This window comes from Astatotilapia calliptera, chromosome 3 (genome assembly GCF_900246225.1).
Source record: "Astatotilapia calliptera chromosome 3, fAstCal1.2, whole genome shotgun sequence".
Taxonomy (NCBI): Eukaryota; Metazoa; Chordata; class Actinopteri; order Cichliformes; family Cichlidae; genus Astatotilapia; species Astatotilapia calliptera.
Window position 1 is genome coordinate 40,449,049 of NC_039304.1, and position 22,073 is coordinate 40,471,121.

Genomic DNA, 22,073 nt, shown 5'->3' on the forward strand with positions numbered 1-22,073 from the left:
CAGCCACACTGTTTTGAAGCTCCTCTGACGAGGCTTGATCGGCGCCAGGTGTGTGTGGATTCCTGGGTGGGACCGGTCAGCTGGCAGGGCCACACCCACCAGGCATAAAAGTGCCTGCCACGACCGCACCCTCACATACACAAGCACACACCCCTAAACACCTGACAGTACACCAACACGGAAAAACAGGACAGCAGACACAACCATAATAACAACAACCACAATAATGATAATAATAATAATAATAATAATAATAATAATAATAATAATAACTACAATAGTAGTCCACACTGCTCACGGACCCCGAATCCCTGGAACTGGGTCCGTGACAGTGACTCTGAAGTGCAGTGCTGTATGTCCACGATGTCGACGAAACGTTTTGCACAGTCAAAAAATAAAATTGGCTACTTGATTTCACCTATCGCTGGTTATTTTTAGAACATAACACCCGCGATAAACGAGGGACAGCTGAGAAATATAACATTTGAATCCATTTTCTCTTTTGCCCTGAGGCGCGGGGAAAAAATATCAACAAGTCGATGAACATCATTTACAGATATATTGGGTAAATGCCCAAGACATCTATAGAAATGTAAATCTCCGCTTGATTCATTCATTTGCTTAACTTGTTTTGGACCGTAAACCAGGCGCGAATAGGACACCGGAAACAAAGCTCCCCACAGGAGTTTCCGCACCGGAAGTAGCATATGCTAACGTGCACATAGTCAATTGTACTTTGCTCATTATCGTCTTTGAAAAGCAAGAGCTGACAAAACAAATCCAGTAAATTCACTTTCATCTTAAAATGTTTCGTGTTTTATTTATTAAATGGGGAAAAGTGCTGTCAGTCCTGTGTTGAGAGGGTGATCCATCTGTCTTGTTCTAATAAACCCACATTTCAGAAACACCTTTAGATCTGTTCAGTTTTATTCATAAAGCACCAGTTAACTGTCAGCAAATCTTGATTAAAGCCACTTTATATTGTAAGGTAAAAACATTACAGTGTTAATCTAGGACAAATGTTCACGCTAATTCATTGATGAAGTGAATGCAATTCGTTAATCAAAGGTGAGTGGCTATCACTGACTGCATGTCATGGTCCACAGGATGTGTAGGATGTGTTGTGTGTTTCTGTGTTGTGTGTTTCACTACACATGTATACTGCATCATGATTAGACAGATTTAATGTAAAACAGACATGAACAGGTTGGTGAAGTACTTTCTCTTTGCTCTGATGCTGAAGCTTTTATTGAAGACAAAAAAAATCATAGAAACAGGCAGTATATGCAGTACATGCAGTATATCCAGTATTTTCATCTGATAGATTTAAATTTCTAAGCTATTCAAACATAGATTTTATATTTAGCATAAAGAACCAGACATTCAGATGATCATAAACTCCATATTTCAGCCTTTGTTGCTTATCCGCCAGCATTGCTGCTGCTCTGAGGGTTAAAGGTCAGGCTTCCTCCCACCACCAGATAGCCCTGCAATAAAAGGCAGTAACAGGTAGTATTAGGTAGAAACAGGCTACATGTGACTGAGTGGCAGCAGCTCATTCATTAATCCCAGAAATCTCAGATTTCTGGATGTTGAATTTTCAGATTTTGTCCAGATGAACAGAATCAACTTTCTGGGATTTCCTTACCTGGATGATTGAGCATGGATCAAGATCATAGTTTATGACAACTGACATTTATCATGGAACAGCAGATAAATAAATAATGACTCGGCATGTTTTTACTGTGATAGTTTTAAAAATTATCAGTGTGGTGTAGAGGACTGTTAAAAGTTTAGCACATCAGTGTTCAGACAGAAGGAAATCAAGCTCACTCACTTCCTCAAACTGGGTCTTTGCATCAATAATGCTCAGCTCAGCAGGAAGAGGGATGGGTATTTCTTTAACAAGCCACTCTAAACACACGCACATACACATAGATTACAATCCAGTTCAAAGTGTAATAAACTATCATGAGAGTCAGGTGAGTTTTTGTCATTCTGTATGGTAGTGCTTACTGGTTATGCGTTTATGAAAGACTTTAACCAAAAAAGCCTGCACAAATAGAGACACACACGTTATTATTATTATTATTATTATTATTATTATTATCATTATAAAAATCTGCTGGTATAGAGAAATGGGTGTAAATCTATTGGAGCACTGTCTTCTTACCAGGACATTGCCGTTGATACTTCTAGCTTCGTCCTCAAATCTGAAAAGGTTTCACTGCAAATTCTCACAATATACAATCCTAGAGTACTAATGTATACACAGAGTGTACTATACAGCATGTCAGTGTCAATTTGTGTTCTTACTTACTTTAGTTTTTGAATGTTCACAATGAGGAGCCGTTCTTTGAATTCGACATCCATATTAACTTTGCAGATCTACAGGAAAGAAAGTTTGATCATTTCTGCATGTGTGGTTAGTCACTTCCATGTATCTTGCATTCAACCTCTGGTAGTTTCACACAGCTCACACAGGAGTGTCCATATAGATCAGGGGTGTCCAAACTTTTTTCACTGAGGGCCACATACATAAAAATATAGGAGGGGCTGGGCCACTTATTAGAAATTAGGTATGTAGACTTAACTTTAGTCTATTAAAGTTAGAAAAATCAATTAAAAGTGGTCAAATATGTTATATTGTTGAATATAATTAAAGACAAAACTGCCTTCATCACAGCTTTCCATAAATGGATCTTTATTGATTTATTCTGAAAAAGCTTTGGTAGCTCATTCTCAGATTTCTTCTTAGACAGAATTTACAATGTGTGGCAGTGTTTTATGAGGTCTCCATCTGAAACAGGCTCGCCATGTCTTGCGATGAGTTGGGCGACCTCATAGCTGGCTACTGGTGTCTTTTCCTGGACCTTTTGAGCACGAAAAAAATACTGTTGCTGACCCTGCAGGATAGCTACCCTTTGCTTTAATTTCTGCTCTCGCTCAGCACCAGTGTAGGATGCATAGGCCTGATGTTTGGTTTCATAATGACATTGTACATTATACTATTTCATAACTGCCACAGTTCCAGTGCAGATCAAACAGACACACGTCCCCTTGAATTCTTTGAAGAAATATTCACTCTCCCACCGTGTCTGAAATTTCTGCATTCACTTTCTACCTTTCGCTTCTTTGGTTCTGCCATGTTTAGTAATTGGGGGTAAAAAAAAATTTCTGTGATTGTCCTTTTTGGTGGAGCAAGTGCCTTAGTTTTAACACCCCCTGGTGTTAAAACTAAGAAGTGCAATACACTCAAGCAAAAGTTGAAGTGCGGGCCATGTTCTATTCTATTTATAAAATTACTTGCGGGCCAATTTAAAAATGGACCACGGGCCGTAGTTTGGACACCCCTGCTATAGATATTCACAAAAGAAAGACTCCCACAGTCAGCTGTTACAGCTGTGTGAGTTTTCTATTTTCTATATTTTTTCCATGTAGCCAAACTTTCACAATAAAAGCATCAGACCTTTCTTTGAGCTGCTCTATTCTGCAGAACATCATGGATGTTCAGAAACATGTCGCAGAGTCAAACTGAAGAAAGCTTGAAGTCCAATTCTCAGGCAGCTTATCAATTTGTTTGTGATTTATTTGTGTTCTCATTACACAACACGTAAGCTAAAAGCATGTCTTTTTCTTAATATAATATACAGTAACATCAGGCTGCAGTGAGTGATAAAGTTGTGTCAAGGACAGCTAACATACATACTTTATTGTACCCAGCTCTTACAGTAAACTTGCAGATAAAGTCTGATGCGGAGTGAATACCAGCACCGAGTTTGCTTATTTGTTAAACACTGCATCTGCACATGTGCTTACCATAGGAAAATATGTTTGTTGATCTTTATGTTGTGCTTTGAAATTCACAGTGGCAGAGAGTCCAGAGAGTTCAGAGAGTCCAGTCTTAATGATTTTAATGATTGGAGCCTTAGTCAGCTCCACTGTCCAAAGACCCTATGAATATTATTTAAAGAGCCATGTTAACAGTGTATTCTCATGTAATGATGTTTGATGATGAATGAAGTTTAAGATGAAACTTATTTGACTCTCTAACATAAACTCTTTGTAGAGTCTAGTACCGGTTCAATTTTCAGAGTTTTCTGGACAAGATTTTTCAATCCTTCAAGCTGTAGAGAAGAAGACAGGTGATAAGAAGAGAGTTTGAACTCTTGTTAACATATTTGCGTGGTATTACTACTTTGACTAACAAAAAAGAAAAAGAAATCCTCCACAATGAGAATGTGATATTGTCTGTCATGGTCCCCTAGTTCTCTGCCTGTTCCAAGTTTTGTTTTTCTCCCTCTCTTCTGCATATGTGTGTCTGTCTATGGGCGGGACCCACTAGGGATTCCCGCCTTTGGCTGAACACACCTGCCAAGGCATTGGCCAAGACATTTTGGACAATTTCATGCTCCCAACTTTGTAGGCATAGTTTAACAATGGCCCCAGAACAACTTTGGGATGAATTGGAGTGGGCTCTGTGAGCCAGGCCTTCTTATACAACTTCTGACCTTAAAACCACACAATCTATATGCATGTGAAGGCAGATAACCAAATACTTTTGCCAAAACAGTCTGTTATGATAATCACCTTCTCTCCTATCTCAAGACCCTCACGGCCCCCCTCCTGGACCCTCTGCAGTTTGCATACAGAGCCAACAGGTCTGTAGACGACGCCATCAACATGGCCCTACACTTCATCCTGCAGCATCTGGACTCCCCAGGAACCTACGCCAGGATCCTGTTTGTGGACTTCAGCTCTGCCTTCAACACCATCCTTCCAGACCATCTCCGAGGCAAGCTTTCCTAGATGAATGTGCCTGATCCCATCTGCCGGTGGATCACTGACTTCCTGACGGACAGGAAGCAGCATGTGAGGCTGGGAAAGAATGTCTTGGACTCCCGGACCATCAGCACCGGCTCTCCTCAGGGCTGTGTTCTTTCTCCTCTGCTCTTCTCCCTGTATACTAACTGCTGCACCTCCACCCACCAGTCTGTCAAGCTAATCAAGTTTGCAGATGACACCACCGTTATTGGACTCATCTCGGACGGGGATGAGTCTGCCTACAGGAGGGAGGTTGAACGTCTGGTGTCCTGGTGCAGCCACAACAACCTGGTGCTGAATGCCCAGAAGACAGTGGAGATTATTGTGGACTTCAGGAAGCACACAGCCCCACTCCCCCCATCATCCTGACTGACACCCCCATCACCTCTGTGGACTCATTCCGCTTCCTGGGTATCACCATCACTCAGGACCTGAAGTGGGAGCCCACCATCACCTCCGTCATTAAGAAAGCCCAGCAGAGGATGTACTTCCTGAGGCAGCTGAAGAAATTCAACCTGCCAACACGGACGATGATGCAATTCTACACCGCAATCATCGAGTCCATCCTCACCTCCTCCATCACCGTGTGGTACGCTGGAGCCACTATCAGGGACAAACAGAGACTGCAGCGTGTTGTGCGCTCTGCTGAGAAGGTGATTGGCTGCAGACTCCCATCTCTGCAGGACCTGTACACCTCCAGGACACTGGGGCGTGCAGCCCGGATCTCAGCTGACCCTTCTCACCCTGGACACAGTCTGTTTGACCTGCTCCCCTCAGGCAGGAGGCTCCGGTCCATTCGCACCAGAACCTCTCGCCATAAGAACAGTTTCTTCCCCTCTGCTGTTGGACACATGAACAATAACCATATGACTGTACCCGCCACTAACACATGACCCTACGCTGTGTTCACTGCATCATTCCATGTTTGGCACTGATCACCACCTGCACTCATGTATATATCATGTATATATCTATCTACTTAGCACTTTTAATTCTTATTCTTATTTTTATATCTATTTAAGCGTTATCCAACAGTATGTTTGCACTGAAGCACCGCAGCAATTTCCTAATGTTGTAAACCTGCTCAACATTCGGCAATAAAACCCATTCTGATTCTGAAGCAATAAGAGTTCTTCAGGAAGAAATGTAGCAGTAAGATGCAGGAGTAGGACAGAATTTATTTCCTTATTATATTAAACAATGGTGGAAGATCTGGTGTTATTTCTTTCAGTGAGAGCAGCTCACTGAATTGTCTGTCTGTAAAACTCATTACATGCTGCTGGTCTAGAAAAATGTCAGGTTAGTTCAGGGAACAGAAAGGTTCAACCAGGTGTTTATTAGCTTTTCTCACCTTTGGAACATTAACTTCAAATGGTCCTGAATTGTAGATTGCCATGGCGGCCCCATTGAAGAAGAACTCAGAGATGCCCACATAGATCATCTTGTTAGTCTCTGTGAAAACTGGTTCTTTGCCTGCCGTTATTGAGTCAGTGTCCACAGCCTGTCCATGTACAGAAATTAAGCCCTGAAACACACAGAGAATGATGATTTTTATTTACAGAGTAGAAAAACCTCCAAGTCATAAAATCATGAAGGAGACATGCCCAAGAATCTCAATGCATCTACTGGTGTGTATTTCATGGTAAAAACATGATTTCATTAGATCACATTACTATTAACCCAGATGCTAAGATACTGGCATTAAGAAAACACAACATATCAGTGTCACTACACCTTACAGTTTATTTGTGTTGCTGTGCTCTGACTTTTAACCAGGCATTAATGTCTGTAAGGTTATGTTCAGGGTCAGGATAATTCAGTGGGTTTTTTTGGTTGTTTTTATTACCTTGAAAGATATATCAATGCTCCTCGATTTCACTGCAATATCACTGCTCAAGGAGTAGTCCAAGTCTAATTGGCGGTTTTCATGGACTGTCTTCATCATTGGCAAATCCCTCAGCATATAATTTATCTTAGGTTGAAGAGCAGGACAGAACTACAGACACACAAACACTTCTGAGCCACACAGATGTCATAAGGTCTGCAAAAGGCAGATTAATACTATAAAATATATATATATTTATTTTTAAGTCTTGTATGTGGTGACAGTTGTTCAGGAGGGACAGCAGGTCATCTAATAATTGGAAGGTTGATGGTTTGATCCACAGCTTCTCCAGTCTTCATGTCAAAATACCCTTGGGCAAGATATTGAAGCCTGAGTTGACCCCAGTGCATTGCTTGGAGTGTAACTGTGTGAATGTGTTAGCTAAAAAGCATTTAGATATATTTAAAAAGTGCTTGCATGAATACGGGTGAATGACGCACAATGTACAGAGCACTGTAAGTGCTTGATTAAAGGAGTGCTGTGTGAGAACCCAGGCTTTTTGACATAAAATCACAGTTGCTGTTTGAGTGATTCAATTATTTGTCTCACAATTGTGGAGGAGTTCAAGTATCTCGGGGTCTTGTTCGCGAGTGATGGGAGAAGGGAGCCGGAGATCGACAGACGGATTGGGGCTGCAGCTGCAGTAATGCGGACGCTGCACCGGTCCGTCGTGGTGAAGAGGGAGCTGAGTGTAAAAGCGAAGCTCTCAATTTACCGGTCGGTCTACGTCCCTACCCTCACCTATGGCCACGAGCTGTGGGTAGTGACCAAAAGAACGAGATTGCGGATACAAGCGGCAGAAATGAGCTTCCTCCGAAGGGTGGCTGGCCTCTCCCTTAGAGATAGGGTGAGAAGTTCGGCCATCCGGGAGGGGCTCAGAGTAGAGCAGCTGCTGCTCCACATCGAAAGGAGCCAGCTGAGGTGGTTCGGGCATGTCCCACCGGGAGGAGGCCCCGGGGCAGACCCAGGACACGCTGGAGAGATTATATCTCTCGGCTGGCCTGGGAACGCCTTGGTGTTCCCCCGGATAAGCTGGAGGAGGTGGCTGGGGAGAGGGAGGTCTGGGCCTCTTTGCTTAGGCTGCTGCCCCCGCGACCCGGCCCCGGACAAAGCGGATGAGGATGGATGGATGGACAATTGTAAACAAAGTATCAAAACTGTTGGCACTTTATTTAGTACTTTTGGGTCATCTGATTGTTGGGGTTTCCTCTGTATTATTGAAGAATGTTTACCTTACAATACAAAGTTTATGCTCAGGTGATTGTTTTTGTGATAAAGAAAATCTAATTTAATTGAAGTTATGAAAAAATATGTCTGAAGACACACAGAATAAAATCTGTTCTTACGTTGCATTACTTTGTTCAGTAGATTACTACTTAACAGGTCTATTTGTTTTTTGCCTCGTTCATTTATTCTGTTTCTGATATATTGTGCCGGTCACTATAGTGTCTTTGCTCATAAATTTGACCAGTGATAGATGACGTTTGACGTTTCCACTGTCTTTGCCTTTTTTATTTTTTTGTGTGTGTGATTGCAGCTTCATGTTAGATGCATTTCTCTCCCAAAAGCTCAGGTTGCCTGGCAGAGCTACCACTCATATCTGCGTAGGTAGTCATACACAAGGTGTTTATCCTAAGCAGCACACTCCACAGGTTTCATTGATTCCGATTCCATTTTCGATTCTGTTTAACGATTCGATTCTTTATCATTCTCTTATCGATTCTTTTTTTTTTTTTTTTTTAAAAAGGAGAACACTAAGGTCAATTAGCTTAGAACTTTGTTTTATATCTTCTCTTTGAACAAGATAGAAATTTAGGAGTAACATGGCCTTACAAACCCAACAGTGAGATCTTAAGAGATCCAGCCTACGGCTCTTCAATGTGGTGTCACAGGGTCCCCAGGAAAAAAAATTGTAAATGTAAAATAATAAAATAAATATTCTTCTGTAGCAATAACAAAGTATAACATAAATTGTTCTGTGGCAATTACACAAGAATATCCAGTAATGTCCCTGCCTACAATTAAACACATTCACTTACCAAAAATCGGGGGCATCTGCTGTGGCAAATGGGTGCAAGCCTTTGACCACAAACTTAGACACTGCTCGGTGACATTAGTCTATCCTGGCCTGAAAGGAGACGCTACCGGTAGACTGCAGCGAGAACTGCCAGCGAGCGCCAGCCAGACTCTGTCTGTCTCTCTCATCATGGTCACCTACATGTACAGTAGTGATGGGACGTTCTGTATCGAGGCTTCGGAGCGTGTGTCGAGTAATGGAGGGGGCGTTTCCGCGAAGCGCGTATCGAGGCTTGCTTCATTTATGGGAGGAGCTGAAAATGATGACGTCCGAAGCCTCGCTGCCCGGCTGTACCACGTGACTGGTTCATGAAGCGGTTCGAACTTTGCCGCAAATAATCATTTTCCATACTGCCAGCATAAATATACACAGTATACTGCCATCACTACAATATACATGTTTTACACACTCCTTTTGTTGTTGACATTTACAGGCTGTGTGCAAAATGCCACACTCTTCAAATTCATGCCAGCTATTATTTTTACGTCCAGTAGGTGTCCTGCTAGAGCAAATGAAGCTTCATGAAGCTTCGCGTTGGGGTGAACCAATTGGATGAAAAGCTCCAGTGCTTCATGGGGCTTCATCTGCCCATCACTAATGTACAGTAATGGCAGGTCTTGTAATAAGGCAGATCGCGCTAACAGAATGTGACAGGTGAGACCTGGAGACTTGGGACCACCCCTGGTGGGCGGAGCTGGTCTTCGCTCCTTTCATAAGCGCAGGTGTGGGCAATTGGGTATTCCTTTGCAAACCTGAAGCTGCGAGTGCTTGGTCCGAGTTGGGCAAGTTGGTGTTTCTTAACTATGAAAGTCTGATACGCGTCCTCCCCTAAACTTCTGTTAGAACGGTAGGTTACACAAAAATGTACCACTTGAGCTCTGGCTGTTGGCAGAGGTTTACAGTTATTTGCACCCTTGTAGGTGGGAAACATTGCTCCCGTGAGAACGGTATAGTGGACTTCATCGCCACTGACCCACATTTATTAGGGTGTGACACGAACTTGCGGACAGGTAACAAAACCAATTCAGTGGAGGAATATTCCTGTGTTTTATTGTCCAGCTAGTGATCTCCTGCCTTTTATTCACAGAGTACCGAGCTGCTGCTTTGCCAGGTGGATTTCTGGCTGCGGGCAAAGGACCCGACACATCAGTGTGTTTTAATTTGTTTTAAACTGGTGTAAGCCGACAGACTGACTGCTGTGGCTGTCGATGGTTTTGGTTTTTTTGTTTTACTTTTTCTGTATCAGTAGGCACCACAGATATTGATTCGCAGGCGGTGAAGGCGCTGCAGGGAAAACAAATCCTTTTTTTTGCCTCCCCGCTTTTGCATGCACAGCGGGGGGCCCGAGTGAAGACGGCACCGAAGATTTGCCTTTTTTTTTCTATAGTGTTTTACCCATTTGGGGTCATGTGTGAGTGGCCGTCTATGTTTAACCTGTGTGTTATGTTGATTTGTTTTTGAACGGTCCCCCGCAGCGCTTGTCCTGCCTCACGGGCAATCGCATATTTTTATCATTTCCAATAAGGTAACGTTTTTAATTGTTTTTAGGTGCCGCTGTTACATTGTTTCTTTTATTTTGTATTAAAAATTAAACTCTTTTAAACTGACTGTGCGCCTACGGCTCTGTCCTATTTTAAATAGGTACCTACCACGGACCACAATAATATGCACTGTTAGTTGATTATTTACCTGCCGCATTAACGGGAGAGGACGTGCAAACGTTACCGCTGCTGCTGGGTTGAGATTCACGAGTCCGGAGCGGAATTAAAAACACGACATTCATTTAAGGTCATCACGTGTTTTGTGAGCAAATGCTTTTGCATATTCGTAGTGTTTCCTCCCTTAAATGAAATATCTACTTTGCAAGTTGCCCTGTTGTCATCGGTTCTCATAAAGTATAATCAAACTTTTGAGCGTTTGAGCCGCTTAGACGCCGTGTTTCCTGCCAGGTAAATGACGCTCCGCAACGTGGTGACGTCATTCGGGACGACTGGAATCGATAAGGGAATAGTTTGCAAAAATGGCAAACAATTCCAAGGAATTGAAACAGTGGGAACCGGTTCTTGTTCCCGGTTCCCCCTGTTTCAATTCCTTTCGATACCCATCCCTAGTTGGAACTGACCTTATTGTTGAAGAGATACTGGTAGAATCGTCTGAGTAAGTCCCCCTCCCAAAACCTGAAAAACAAACAAAATTCAGAAATCCTTTCATTCATCAGCAGGACTGGTGTGACAAGACTATTGATCTACCAGCTGATGGTTCATGTTTCTCTGAGGATGAAGTGGAGAAACTGATCCTAAGACATCTTAGATTTTTGTGGACAAATAGCTGAAATTCCATTTTGGCTTTGTGGATGCTCCTGCAGGACCATTACTACTCTGAACTAATTAAAAAGATGAACTCAGCCAGTGGCCAAGTATAAATGTCTGAGAAAACAGTTTACTGGTTACATAGCTAAAATTCCAATCAGCCCCAGCTGCAACAGCTGGATGTTGTGGGGGTGGGACTATGCATGTGTCTTCCTGAAAGGTATCTTAAACCAGAATTCTCTGTAATTTCCAGCAGGGGGCGACCTCTCTGATCTGATTGCATAGAGGTCTATGAGACAATGGGCCTCTTTCCCAGTTCAGTGTTCTGAATAAATAAAACTTTTGTTGAACTATTTTTCAGTTAGAGTCAGAGAGAAGCAGGAAGCCCCTGTTCTTAGTCTTGTTACCATTTAAAGCCAGTGGACGTTGTTCTGCTGGTATCGGTGTTGATTATGCAGTTATCTTGTGGTATGTAAACATTCAGGTGTCCTTGTGTGTTTTGGTTCATTCTCACTGTGATTGTGGCAGTCACGCCTTCTCCAGTTAAGGTTGTCATACTTTCGATAATGCTGCATAGGAAAAGACAAAGAAAGTGCTCTGTGTGTGTGTGTGTGTGTGTGTTTGTTGTTATCTGCACAGACACTGTAGATCACTTGATTATTTTGGTTTGTTTGTTTTTAATGCTACTGTCACATCTTGGGAAAAAAAAAAGCTTTCTGGACTGTGGATCTAATCTGAGGAGACTGTTCTAAAGAACAATTAATCTCAGCAGGAATTTTCTAGGTTTATTATATCAATCTAGTGCATGTATCATAAAAGCAGATACACTGTATGTGAAGCTCTGTGTTCATTCAGAGATACTTAAAGATAAAATCTGTATATGAAGATGAAACCTGAGCATGTCCAGCTTACAGAAGACCCCATGATCCACTATAAATAAAAAAGCTGATTCTCAGCAAACCACGCTAAAATTATGAATGTTGCTGTAAATATACTGTTGTTATCTTTAGAGATTTTCAAAGAGCATAATATTCTTGAGCATCAACAATGCTGAAGCTTTACTGCAGGCAGTGATCTGATTTGCTCTACATTGTCTGAGAACATTTTTAATGTTGTAGTTGTACGTACTTGATGTGAATCACAGGTATTTTTGCTTCTTGTTGAATTTCTAGAGAAAAGGCCATGTCCTTGATTTCAATCTGGAGACCAATGTTCTCCTGAAAGCTAAAACCCACCTTAGCAGGATCAACTTGTAGTTCAATAAGTTTCACACTGTGATCAGGATAAAAATACATTGTACTGTAAAAAACTTAATATCAAATAAAACTATAAAAAACACATTTTCATTTTCTAATTGAAATGAGGAAACAAAATAACCATGAACCATAAACAAAATAACTTATTGTTACCTTCTGATTGGTAACCATATATTTTTTATCTATGGGGAACTCCTTGTTAACCAGCCCCTTTAAGTACATCAGACCAAGCTCCTTCACTGTAAAACACAGTACATGTACAACAACATATGTTGGTGAAACTGCAAAGACAGCACAGTAAAATAAAGTCCTTTCTGCATGTTAAAAAATTCATGATCCCAAAATTACAAAGGAAACCTAACAAAGGTTGAAGAGCCAGAACCCAATGAATCTAACACCATAAATTAAAGTACTGAAGACAAAAATTACTATTATATTTTTAATAAATGTAGAAAGCAACAGATAAACAATGGCATTCGACTGCTGATGGTCTTTAAGGGTGAGTGGGTGGTCTATGAATCGAACATTTGGTGGCTCGATCCCTAGTTCCTCCTGTCCATATGTTGACGTATCCTTGAGTAAGATACTGAACCCTGATCAATGTCAGATAAAAGTACTTAATTATAGAAAAAAGAGTCTATGAATGTGTGTTTATATTAGGCTTTGATGCTTTATAAGTATTATGTTTAAACAAGAAATTAATATTCTTTCTAAACACAGTTCATAGGTAACTGGTGAAGACAAATCTTCATTAAACCAAGATTTTAACCATTAGTTGATCTTTAAGGTCAAGTGTATTGTATTTGATATGAGTTTTGTGAACTTTTTTAAACTTCTACATCATCAGTGTGAAACACCCACCAAAAATGCACAATGCATTTTCAGCAATAAATTTAGCAATAAATTGTATTTTTAACATCAGATGTAGCACATATGATACAAATTAAAATTCATGTATACAAAATAATATTTAATTCACTTTAAAAAATATTGTTAAAATGTTCAATAAACTCTATTTTCAAAAAAATGCAACTTTTCTGACAATTATTTCATGGCTCAGGCTTTAAAAGACTTAAAGTGTTTAAAAGACATAAGTGTTTAACGTGTTGGTGCAGCTCTTACAGACATCCTTCGCATTTCCCGTGATTTGCAGTTTGATGCCAGGTGGAGGGGGAGCAGTGTTGGAGGAAATCAGAGACGCCAAGAAGAAGAAGAAAAGTACACAGGACTTCATCCTGAGCCAAAAACCTGGATCATCAGAAGAAAAGGAGGGTCAGGTTATTCTGACAGAATGACGTACTTAGCACTGAGAATGGTCATAAAAAGTAAGTGAAAGTATTCCTAAAGTCAAATCATGAAGTTAAGCTGTCAGTAAAATGTTACCTAATTAGAACCAACTGAAAACAACAATATTGTCAGATTGTTGTACATTTTATTGCAGAAAAGATTTATATTTTGTTTGAATTAATCATTTGTTTATCACTTTATCTTATAAAGACAAACATGCTTAATAGGTTATGCAGGATGACTGAACTACACTCAACAAAAATATAAACGCAACACCTTTGTTACTGCTCCCATTCCCCATGGGATGGACGTAGAGACCTAAAATTCATTCCAGATACACAATATAACCATCCCTCCCAAACAGTGGTCACAAATTAGTCCAAATGTGTGGTAGTGGGCACATCTGCCATATTGAGATAATCCATCCCACCTCACAGGTGTGCCACATCAGGATGCTGATCTGACATCATGAGTAGTGCACAGGTGTACCTCAGACTGCCCACAACAAAAGGCCACCCTGGAATGTGCAGTTTTTTGCGCTATTGGGGGTCTGGGGACCCAGAACCGGTCAGTATCTGGTGTGACCACCATTTGCCTCATGCAGTGCAACACATCGTCGCATGGAGTCTATCAGATTGTCAATTGTGGCCTGTGGAATGTTGGTCCACTCCACTTCAATGGCTGTGCGAGGTTGTTGGATATTCGTGGGAACTGGTACACGCTGTCGTATACGCCGGTCAAGCACATCCCGAACATGCTCAATGGGTGACATGTCCGGTGAGTATGCTGGCCATGCAAGAACTGGGACATTCTCAGCTGCCATCTGCCCTGAACAATGTGAACCATGATTCATCCGTGAAGCGCACACCTCTCCAACGTGCCAGACGCCATCGAATGTGAGCATTTGCCCACACAAGTCTGTTACGGCGACGAGCTGGAGTCAGGTCAAGACCCCGATGAGGACGACGGGCATGCAGTTGAGCGTCCCTGAGACGGTTTCTGACAGTTTGTGCAGAAATTGTTTGGTTGTGCAAACCAATTGTTCCAGCAGCTGTCTGGGTGGCTGGTCTCAGACGATCTTGGAGGTGAACCTGCTGGATGTGGAGGTCCTGGGCTGGTGTGGTTACACGAGGTCTGCGGTTGTGAGGCCGGTTGGATGTGCTGCCATATTCTCTGAAACGCCTGTGGAGACGGCTTATGGTTGAGAAATGAACATTCAATGCACGGGCGACAGATCTGGTTGACATTCCTGCTGTCAGCATGCCAATTGCACGCTCCCTCATTGCTTGTGGCATCTGTGGCATTTTGCTGTGAGACAAAACTGCACATTCCAGGGTGGCCTTTTGTTGTGGGCAGTCTGAGGTACACCTGTGCACTACTCATGATGTCAGATCAGCATCCTGATGTGGCACACCTGTGAGGTGGGATGGATTATCTCAATATAGCAGATGTGCCCACTACCACACATTTGGACTGATTTGTGACCACTGTTTGGGAGGGATGGTTATATTGTGTATCTGGAATGAATTCTAGGTCTCTACGTCCATCCCATGGGGAATGGGAGCAGTAACAAAGGTGTTGCGTTTATATTTTATGTTGAGTGTATTTGCTTATTCATTTATTGCACAGTGCGCACATTAATCATAGGTTTACTGCAACAATGATATTCTGGTATTATTCTATTTTCAGATGACAGTAGTTATTTTTGAGAGTTTACACTTAGCTATGATATTTCTTTTCTTAAAGTAGTGAAATATTTTGCGACTCCTTCAGCAGTTAAAAGAGGACTTAGCACCTCATGACTTACATAGGTCTGTAAACGTATGTACGCTTTCACATCTAGCATTTGTTCTATAATTCTGTTTATATATGTTAATCACAGTGATATTATTACATATTTATTTCCGTCAATATTTGGGGTTAGTAGGTTGCTCGGCATTTTAGCATATACAGTTAGATCCATACATATTCGGACAGAGACAACTTTTTTTAATTTTTGTTCTGTACATTCACAAAATGAATTTTAAATGAAACAACTTATAAGCAGTTAAATTGCAGACTTTCAGCTTTAATTCAGCGGGTTGAGCAAAATGATTTAATAAAAATGTGAGGAAATAAATTATTTTTTAACACAGTCCCGTCATGTCAGGTGCTCAAATTGGACATATTAATTAATTGAAAATAAAATGTTCATTTCAATTACTTGGTTGAAAACCCTTTGCTGGCAATGACAGCCTGAAGTCTTCAACTCATGTACATCACCAGATGCTGGGTTTCCTCCTTTTCTAATGCCCTGTCAGGCCTTCACTGCAGCAACTTTAAGTTGCTGTTTGTTTGTGGGTCTTTCTGTGCGAAGTTTAGTCTTCAACAAGTGAAATGCTCAGTTGGTTTTAGATCCAGTGACTGAATTGGCCTGTCAAGAATATTCCACTTCTTTGCTTTAATAAACTCCTTGGTTGCTTTGGCTGTATGTTTTAGGTCATTGAGCAGTGTTTCATGATGGACAATCAGTTTGATTGCATTTAGCTAGATTTGAGCAGACAGTATGTCTCTGAACACCTCAGAATTAATTCGGCTGTTTCTGTCCCACGTCACATCATCAATAAACACTAACATTCCAGTCCCACTGGAAACCATGCATGGCCAAGCCATCACACTGTCTCTGCTGTGTTTTGTAGATGATGTGCTATGCTTTGGATCATGAGCTGTTCCACACCTCTTCACCATCATTTCTCTTAATCATAAAAATATTCTGCAATGGTGTGGGGATCAGGGAAATATTTTACTGCTGTTGTTCATGATCATTGCCATTGCATTGATGATGTGATCTGCAGCATTGATATGTGGGGTGGCTGTAGCTCAGGTGGCAGAGCAGGTCAGCCACTAATCAGAAGGTCGGTGGTTCGAGCCCAGACTGCCTCCTGGCTGCATGCCAAATATCCTTGAGCAAGACACTAACCCCATGTTTGCCTACTGGTGGTGGTCAGAGGGCCCGGTGGCGCCGATGTCCGGCAGCCTCGCCTCTGTCAGTGCGCCCCAGGGTGGCTGTGGCTACAATGTAGCTTGCTATCGCCAGTGTGTGTGTGTGAATGACTGAATGTAGTGTAAAGCGCTTTGGGGTCCTTAAGGACTAGAAAAGCGCTATACAATACAGGCCATTTACCATTTGATATTGCATTCAGATGTTTAAACATACTGGCATCATATTAACCTTTATCACAGGTGCAGTGATAACCACTTTAAACTGTTGAGTTGAATTTATAATCTTAAATGTGTATGTGCTGATTCTGTTGGGTTATAAAAGAAAGGCTCAACTCTGAGTACACTCTGTGCCAAAGTAGACAGGAAGCGCAGGCTTTTGAACGTGCTTGTGAAAGTGAAACTAACCAGAGAGCATTTAAGGTCGACACACACATACACACACTTACACAGCAGTTAGACTCAGGGGTAGGTGAAGGTTCAAATAATATTTTGTAAAAGCTTGCAACTGCAAAATTGTGCCTGCAAAAGAACAGTTTGTTGCAGAACTGAGCCTGATGTTACAGACGATAAGCGGGCGTCCGGCAGCGACAGGAAGCACCTGCCGTGAAGACAATGTTCTTTTTTAACTGTGTCACAAGTTGTCAACAGAACATTTGTGGTTTTAACTTATGCATGTATTGTATCAGATGACGTATGAGGGGGCGTCAGAAAACCTACCCTGATGTTATAAAACCATTCCTGTGTACTTATGGGGCGGAGATCTGATTACTGAATAAAAACTCAAAGATCAGATGTTAATCAAATTTATTTGCTCTCCCTCCTCCTTAAACATGTTTTTAATGTTAGTTATAATTCAGAATTGGCGACTGAAACACGTAGGACACATACGAACATCAGGAAATAAAATCCCGATAAATATAACCTCAGTAAATGAAGCCATTGTGTACCGGGGCCTGTGCTTTGTCGGTGGTAATAAAAGCTCGATTGCTTGCGAGGCGAGCGGGTCTATCCCACACTTTGCTGTGAGACTGGGCAGACATCTCCGAAATCATCGAAGCACTTTTGCAAAGAGGCTGTATCTTGACAAACCGACCAGACACATGAAGATTAAACCACTACATTCTCGGCTAAAAAAAAAAATATTAAAATGGTATTTGGTGACAAACAAACAGGGTTTTTCAAAGTTCAGTTCTGTTAGTTTCCACATGCCGGTTGTTGTGTGCTAGAAACACCAGGCCAAAGTAATGGTTTTGACTCGATCAGCATTAACCCCGCCCCCTGAGTTTGATGGGTGAGGCTGACAGATAAAATAATTTCATGGTGAGACCTGAAGGTATGGAGTGCCAGGACTGCCATAATGAATTAATTAAATACACCATTAAATAATTAATTAAATGTGGCAATAATTAATTAAAATTGGAATTAATTAATTAAATAAATAGTTATGACACATGTAATTAATTAATTATTGACACATGTAATTAATTAATTATTGACACATGTAATTAATTAATTATTGACACATGTAATTAATTAATTATTGACACATGTAATTAATTAATTATTGACACATTTAATTAATTCATTATGGCAGTCCTGGCATTCCATAGGAGTCAACTGTGCCAAAATGAATTAATGAAATACACCATTCAATAATTACTTAAATGTGTCAATAATTAATTAATTAAACGTGTAAAAAAAATTAATCATTTCCAATTTTAATTAATTATTGCCACATTTAATTAAGTATTTAATGGTGTATTTAATTGATTCATTATGGCAGTCCGGCGTTCCATACAAACCTGCCCACGAAACAGCCTTTAAGTCAATTGTCCAATTACCTCCAAAAGTTGATTCTGTTCTGTTCTGTTCTGTTCTTTTGGACATCTTTATTTTCTATTTTTTATATTCTAAAATTTCTCTTTTTTAAATATTGAACAAAAATTGATAGTATATTTCAATGGGAATGGGAATACTCTTCAAATCCTCATTACTCCTCTTTCAACTCTCACTGCTTCATTCACACCATTAAAACTAAAAAATGAAGCCAAGACATTGAACAGTTTAAGTCTCGTGCTTTGTGTCTGTCCTTTCAGAGTTTATAATGGCTATCAATAGGATTCTTGCACATTTAAACTCTTCTAACCTTTATTTAATGTCTCTGTTTTTGCCTGTATAGTTTCTCCCCACTAACACACAGTTTTAAAATACAACCCACAAAAACGGTTTAAGATTACAAAAAATTACCTTTTTTACATTACATTTTATGCCTGTTCCCTTCTTTCTCTGTATGTCACTCACTCATTGATACTCACACACACTCAGCAGGTTAGTATCAATTGATAACTGTCAGAAATTTGAATGAGCTCTTTTCTGACAGAGATATGGACCTAACTGTATCATTTTCTCTTAATGCAGTAAGAGGCAAATATGTCATGTAAAATTAAATAAAAGAGTTCAAATTATGCTGGGTGGGAATGTTTAGTTTGACAGTAGGTGTTGCCTAACATCATGACAAATCCTAATTTTGTCATTATACAAAGAATGAATACATACATAAATACATGTATATGAAACAATAGCAGAAGTTTAAATGTAGCAGCTCCAGAAATCCCTGGATTTCAAGATGTTTAACACTCAGGGGGTGTCCACATCAGGTTTTAAAAAGCTCATCTGATTTAGATTTTACAGAGTCCATTGATCAACAAAACTTATTACTATGGTGGGATTTCTTTTTTGAAAACAACCTTGCTTTATTGTTAGAAACAAATCTTTTACACAAGTTAGAAAATTAAGCCACCTGCATTCATTCTTCAAACACAAAAAAGAAAGAGGAAGAAGTGTTACCTGTTGATGTACTTGTTCTGCAAATGTTTGCAGAGACTCCAGCAGCTGATCAGAAATTCACCAACCCCTCTGATACTTATACCGGCATTTCCCTATGCACACTATAGAAATCCAGCTTTATGACCCTCAACAGTTTGACTAAAGAAAGATATGTCTGTGAGCTCACTGCATCAGTCCAGTACATTCAAATTCCAGCTGCCGCTACTCTGGCTGTAGTTCAACAATTTACATACTGGATATGCAGTATCTCTTACCTTAACTGTTTGGTTTCACACCTGGTGTTTGCTAACTAACATTAATAAGGAAGTTTGTCCATAACAGAGACCACAACCATTCTGCTTAGAGCCATAAAACACTTTTATTTTAAGCAATTAATGAGTAATGTATTTAATGAAGTGTGGTAATCTAAAATAAGACATGGACCCATGCATTTCCATTTCATAGAGCCGAAATGTGACAGTTGCAGGTATAGTACTTTTTGTAGTAAAGCTGTTAGCAGTAATTGTAGTAGTCTAAAACGTTTCACCTGTCATCCAATGAGAAGTCCAGACTGTTTTCTTTCCAAGATGCTTAGACTACAATGACATGGATGACTGAGAACTTTTACAGACATAGCAATTGTAGTAGCTCCCTTGAAGGTATCGCCAGTCTCCTGCACTAGTATTCAAATTAAAAACGAAAGCTTATCTTATGCTGAAATGCCAGTAAGTTAATGTAGGAGATACCATATATTTGCCTATTCAAATGGCTGCAGCCAACAGTTACAGCACCAATGTAAAACAGTCTATTCAATAATCTTTTCTTTTTTTCTTTTTCTTTTTTTTTTTATGTCCATGTGGGCAAAAACTAGCTTTGTGGGAGGTGGGGGATTTTTTTCATACAGGAAAATAAACCTTAACTGTTTGTATTTTAACACAAATTCTGATCTTTTTCCATGTATACAAAAATAAATATTAATATAAGTAATAAGAATAAATAAGTGAAATACATTTCTAATCAATAACAGCTGAAACTAATTTAAAAAAAAATGTATGTGTAAGTTTGATATGATCCTCCCTTCCTCCACTTCTATATGAAGGTTTTCTGCTTTGTGAATTTGGACATAATTCACTACACATGACTGATGCAGAATTACAGAAACATGTATCAACACATGAAAAGTCACGACTATTTCACAAAATACTATGAAACTGGTTTACTTTCTGACTTTGCATTTTATTCAAACTGACCAGCCAGACTGAAAGAGTCTGTGAAAGAGTCACAGCAGCTAAAAAAAATGTTTGAGTTCAGGCAGTACACAGGTTGGTCAGTCTGGTCTTACATTCTCAGTCAACTGCTCTGTCTACCAGTAGCTGGTGTTTCACTTGTCTGGTATTCCTGCCAATTCCTTTCTGTGCCCCGCTCATGTATTGAGCCATATTGCATGTTCATCTTAGCTGTTATGATGCCTGACAGGAGCTTCCATGTGGTACTGAGGCAGGTTATTGACCGGTAGCTGAATGCGACCACTCCCTTCTCCCTTTCTGCCATTCTATTTTGCCATGTCATGACACTTGTGACATTCATTTGCTTTCATACTTTAAGTCCATTTCTAGTGGAGGTGGCAAATATTTGCTGTTGTATTAATTTAACCTTGATACAAGTGCCTTTCCAAATCTGAGGTAAAACTGGAGGCAGCCATGCATTTCCACAAAGCCAGCATACGTCAGACACTTTTTGTCTGGGTTTTGTAGTGGAATGACAGATGGGCGCTTTTCCATCTGTGCAGTCTTTTGTGATTTTTACTATTGTAAGGTAATCAGTTTGACATAACAACATCAATAACACTATAACAGTGGTTTTTAGGTATTTACAATTGGCATTTACTGTGCCCACATCAGAATCCCACATATTATACTATATATATATATATATATAATAATATACAACACAACCTTGTAATAGGTTGGAAGTGGGAAAAAAAAATCAAATCAAATCAAAATTTATTTATATAGCATATATTGAAAACAACAAAGTTGACCATAGTGCTTTACAGTCAGGAAAAGCACGAGACAATTAAAGCAAAACAATAAAAATAGGACAGGAAACAATAGGTGACAACACAACAAGCCAGATAACAGCCAACTACACTCAACAAAAATATAAACGCAACACCTTTGTTACTGCTCCCATTCCCCATGGGCAGTGTTGGGAAGGTTACTTTTAAAATGTATTCCATTACAGAATACAGAATACATGCCCCAAAATGTATTCTGTAACGTATTCCGTTACGTTACTCAATGAGAGTAACGTATTCTGAATACTTTGGATTACTTAATATATTATCATGCTTTTTACAACAACGTGAATGTACTATTGCTGTGTGATTTATTACTATTACTGAAGGTCCGCGACTCCGAACTGTAGTAAAGGGACCTCTGACTAATACGGCGGGGTCCCTGTCGGCTCGTAGCCGCAAAATAGCTTTACTTTGTTGTGTGGGTCAACTTTTCTTGCGAGAGACAGAGAGAGGCGTTGAAAGACTGCTCCAACGGAACTTATTGTTTTCGGAGGAAAACACGAACACGGTGTACAGTCGAGTCTTAATAGCTTACTTACAACTGGGC

General features: G+C 40.2%; 1 protein-coding gene across 1 annotated transcript; it reads right to left on the reverse strand.

The window, feature by feature from the left end:
- Nucleotides 1–1,127: 1,127 nt before the first annotated feature.
- LOC113014749 (BPI fold-containing family C protein-like) lies at nucleotides 1,128–13,621 on the reverse strand (the record flags this gene model as incomplete). Its single annotated transcript, XM_026156472.1, has 14 exons — nucleotides 1,128–1,487; nucleotides 1,838–1,914; nucleotides 2,017–2,213; nucleotides 2,321–2,388; nucleotides 3,820–3,954; nucleotides 4,080–4,127; nucleotides 6,176–6,349; nucleotides 6,671–6,820; nucleotides 10,909–10,963; nucleotides 11,503–11,652; nucleotides 12,224–12,367; nucleotides 12,435–12,445; nucleotides 12,520–12,582; nucleotides 13,478–13,621. Coding segments are annotated over 14 exons (1,482 nt in total), but the record flags the coding sequence as incomplete, so codon positions are not given.
- Between the last annotated feature and the right edge of the window lie 8,452 nt (nucleotides 13,622–22,073).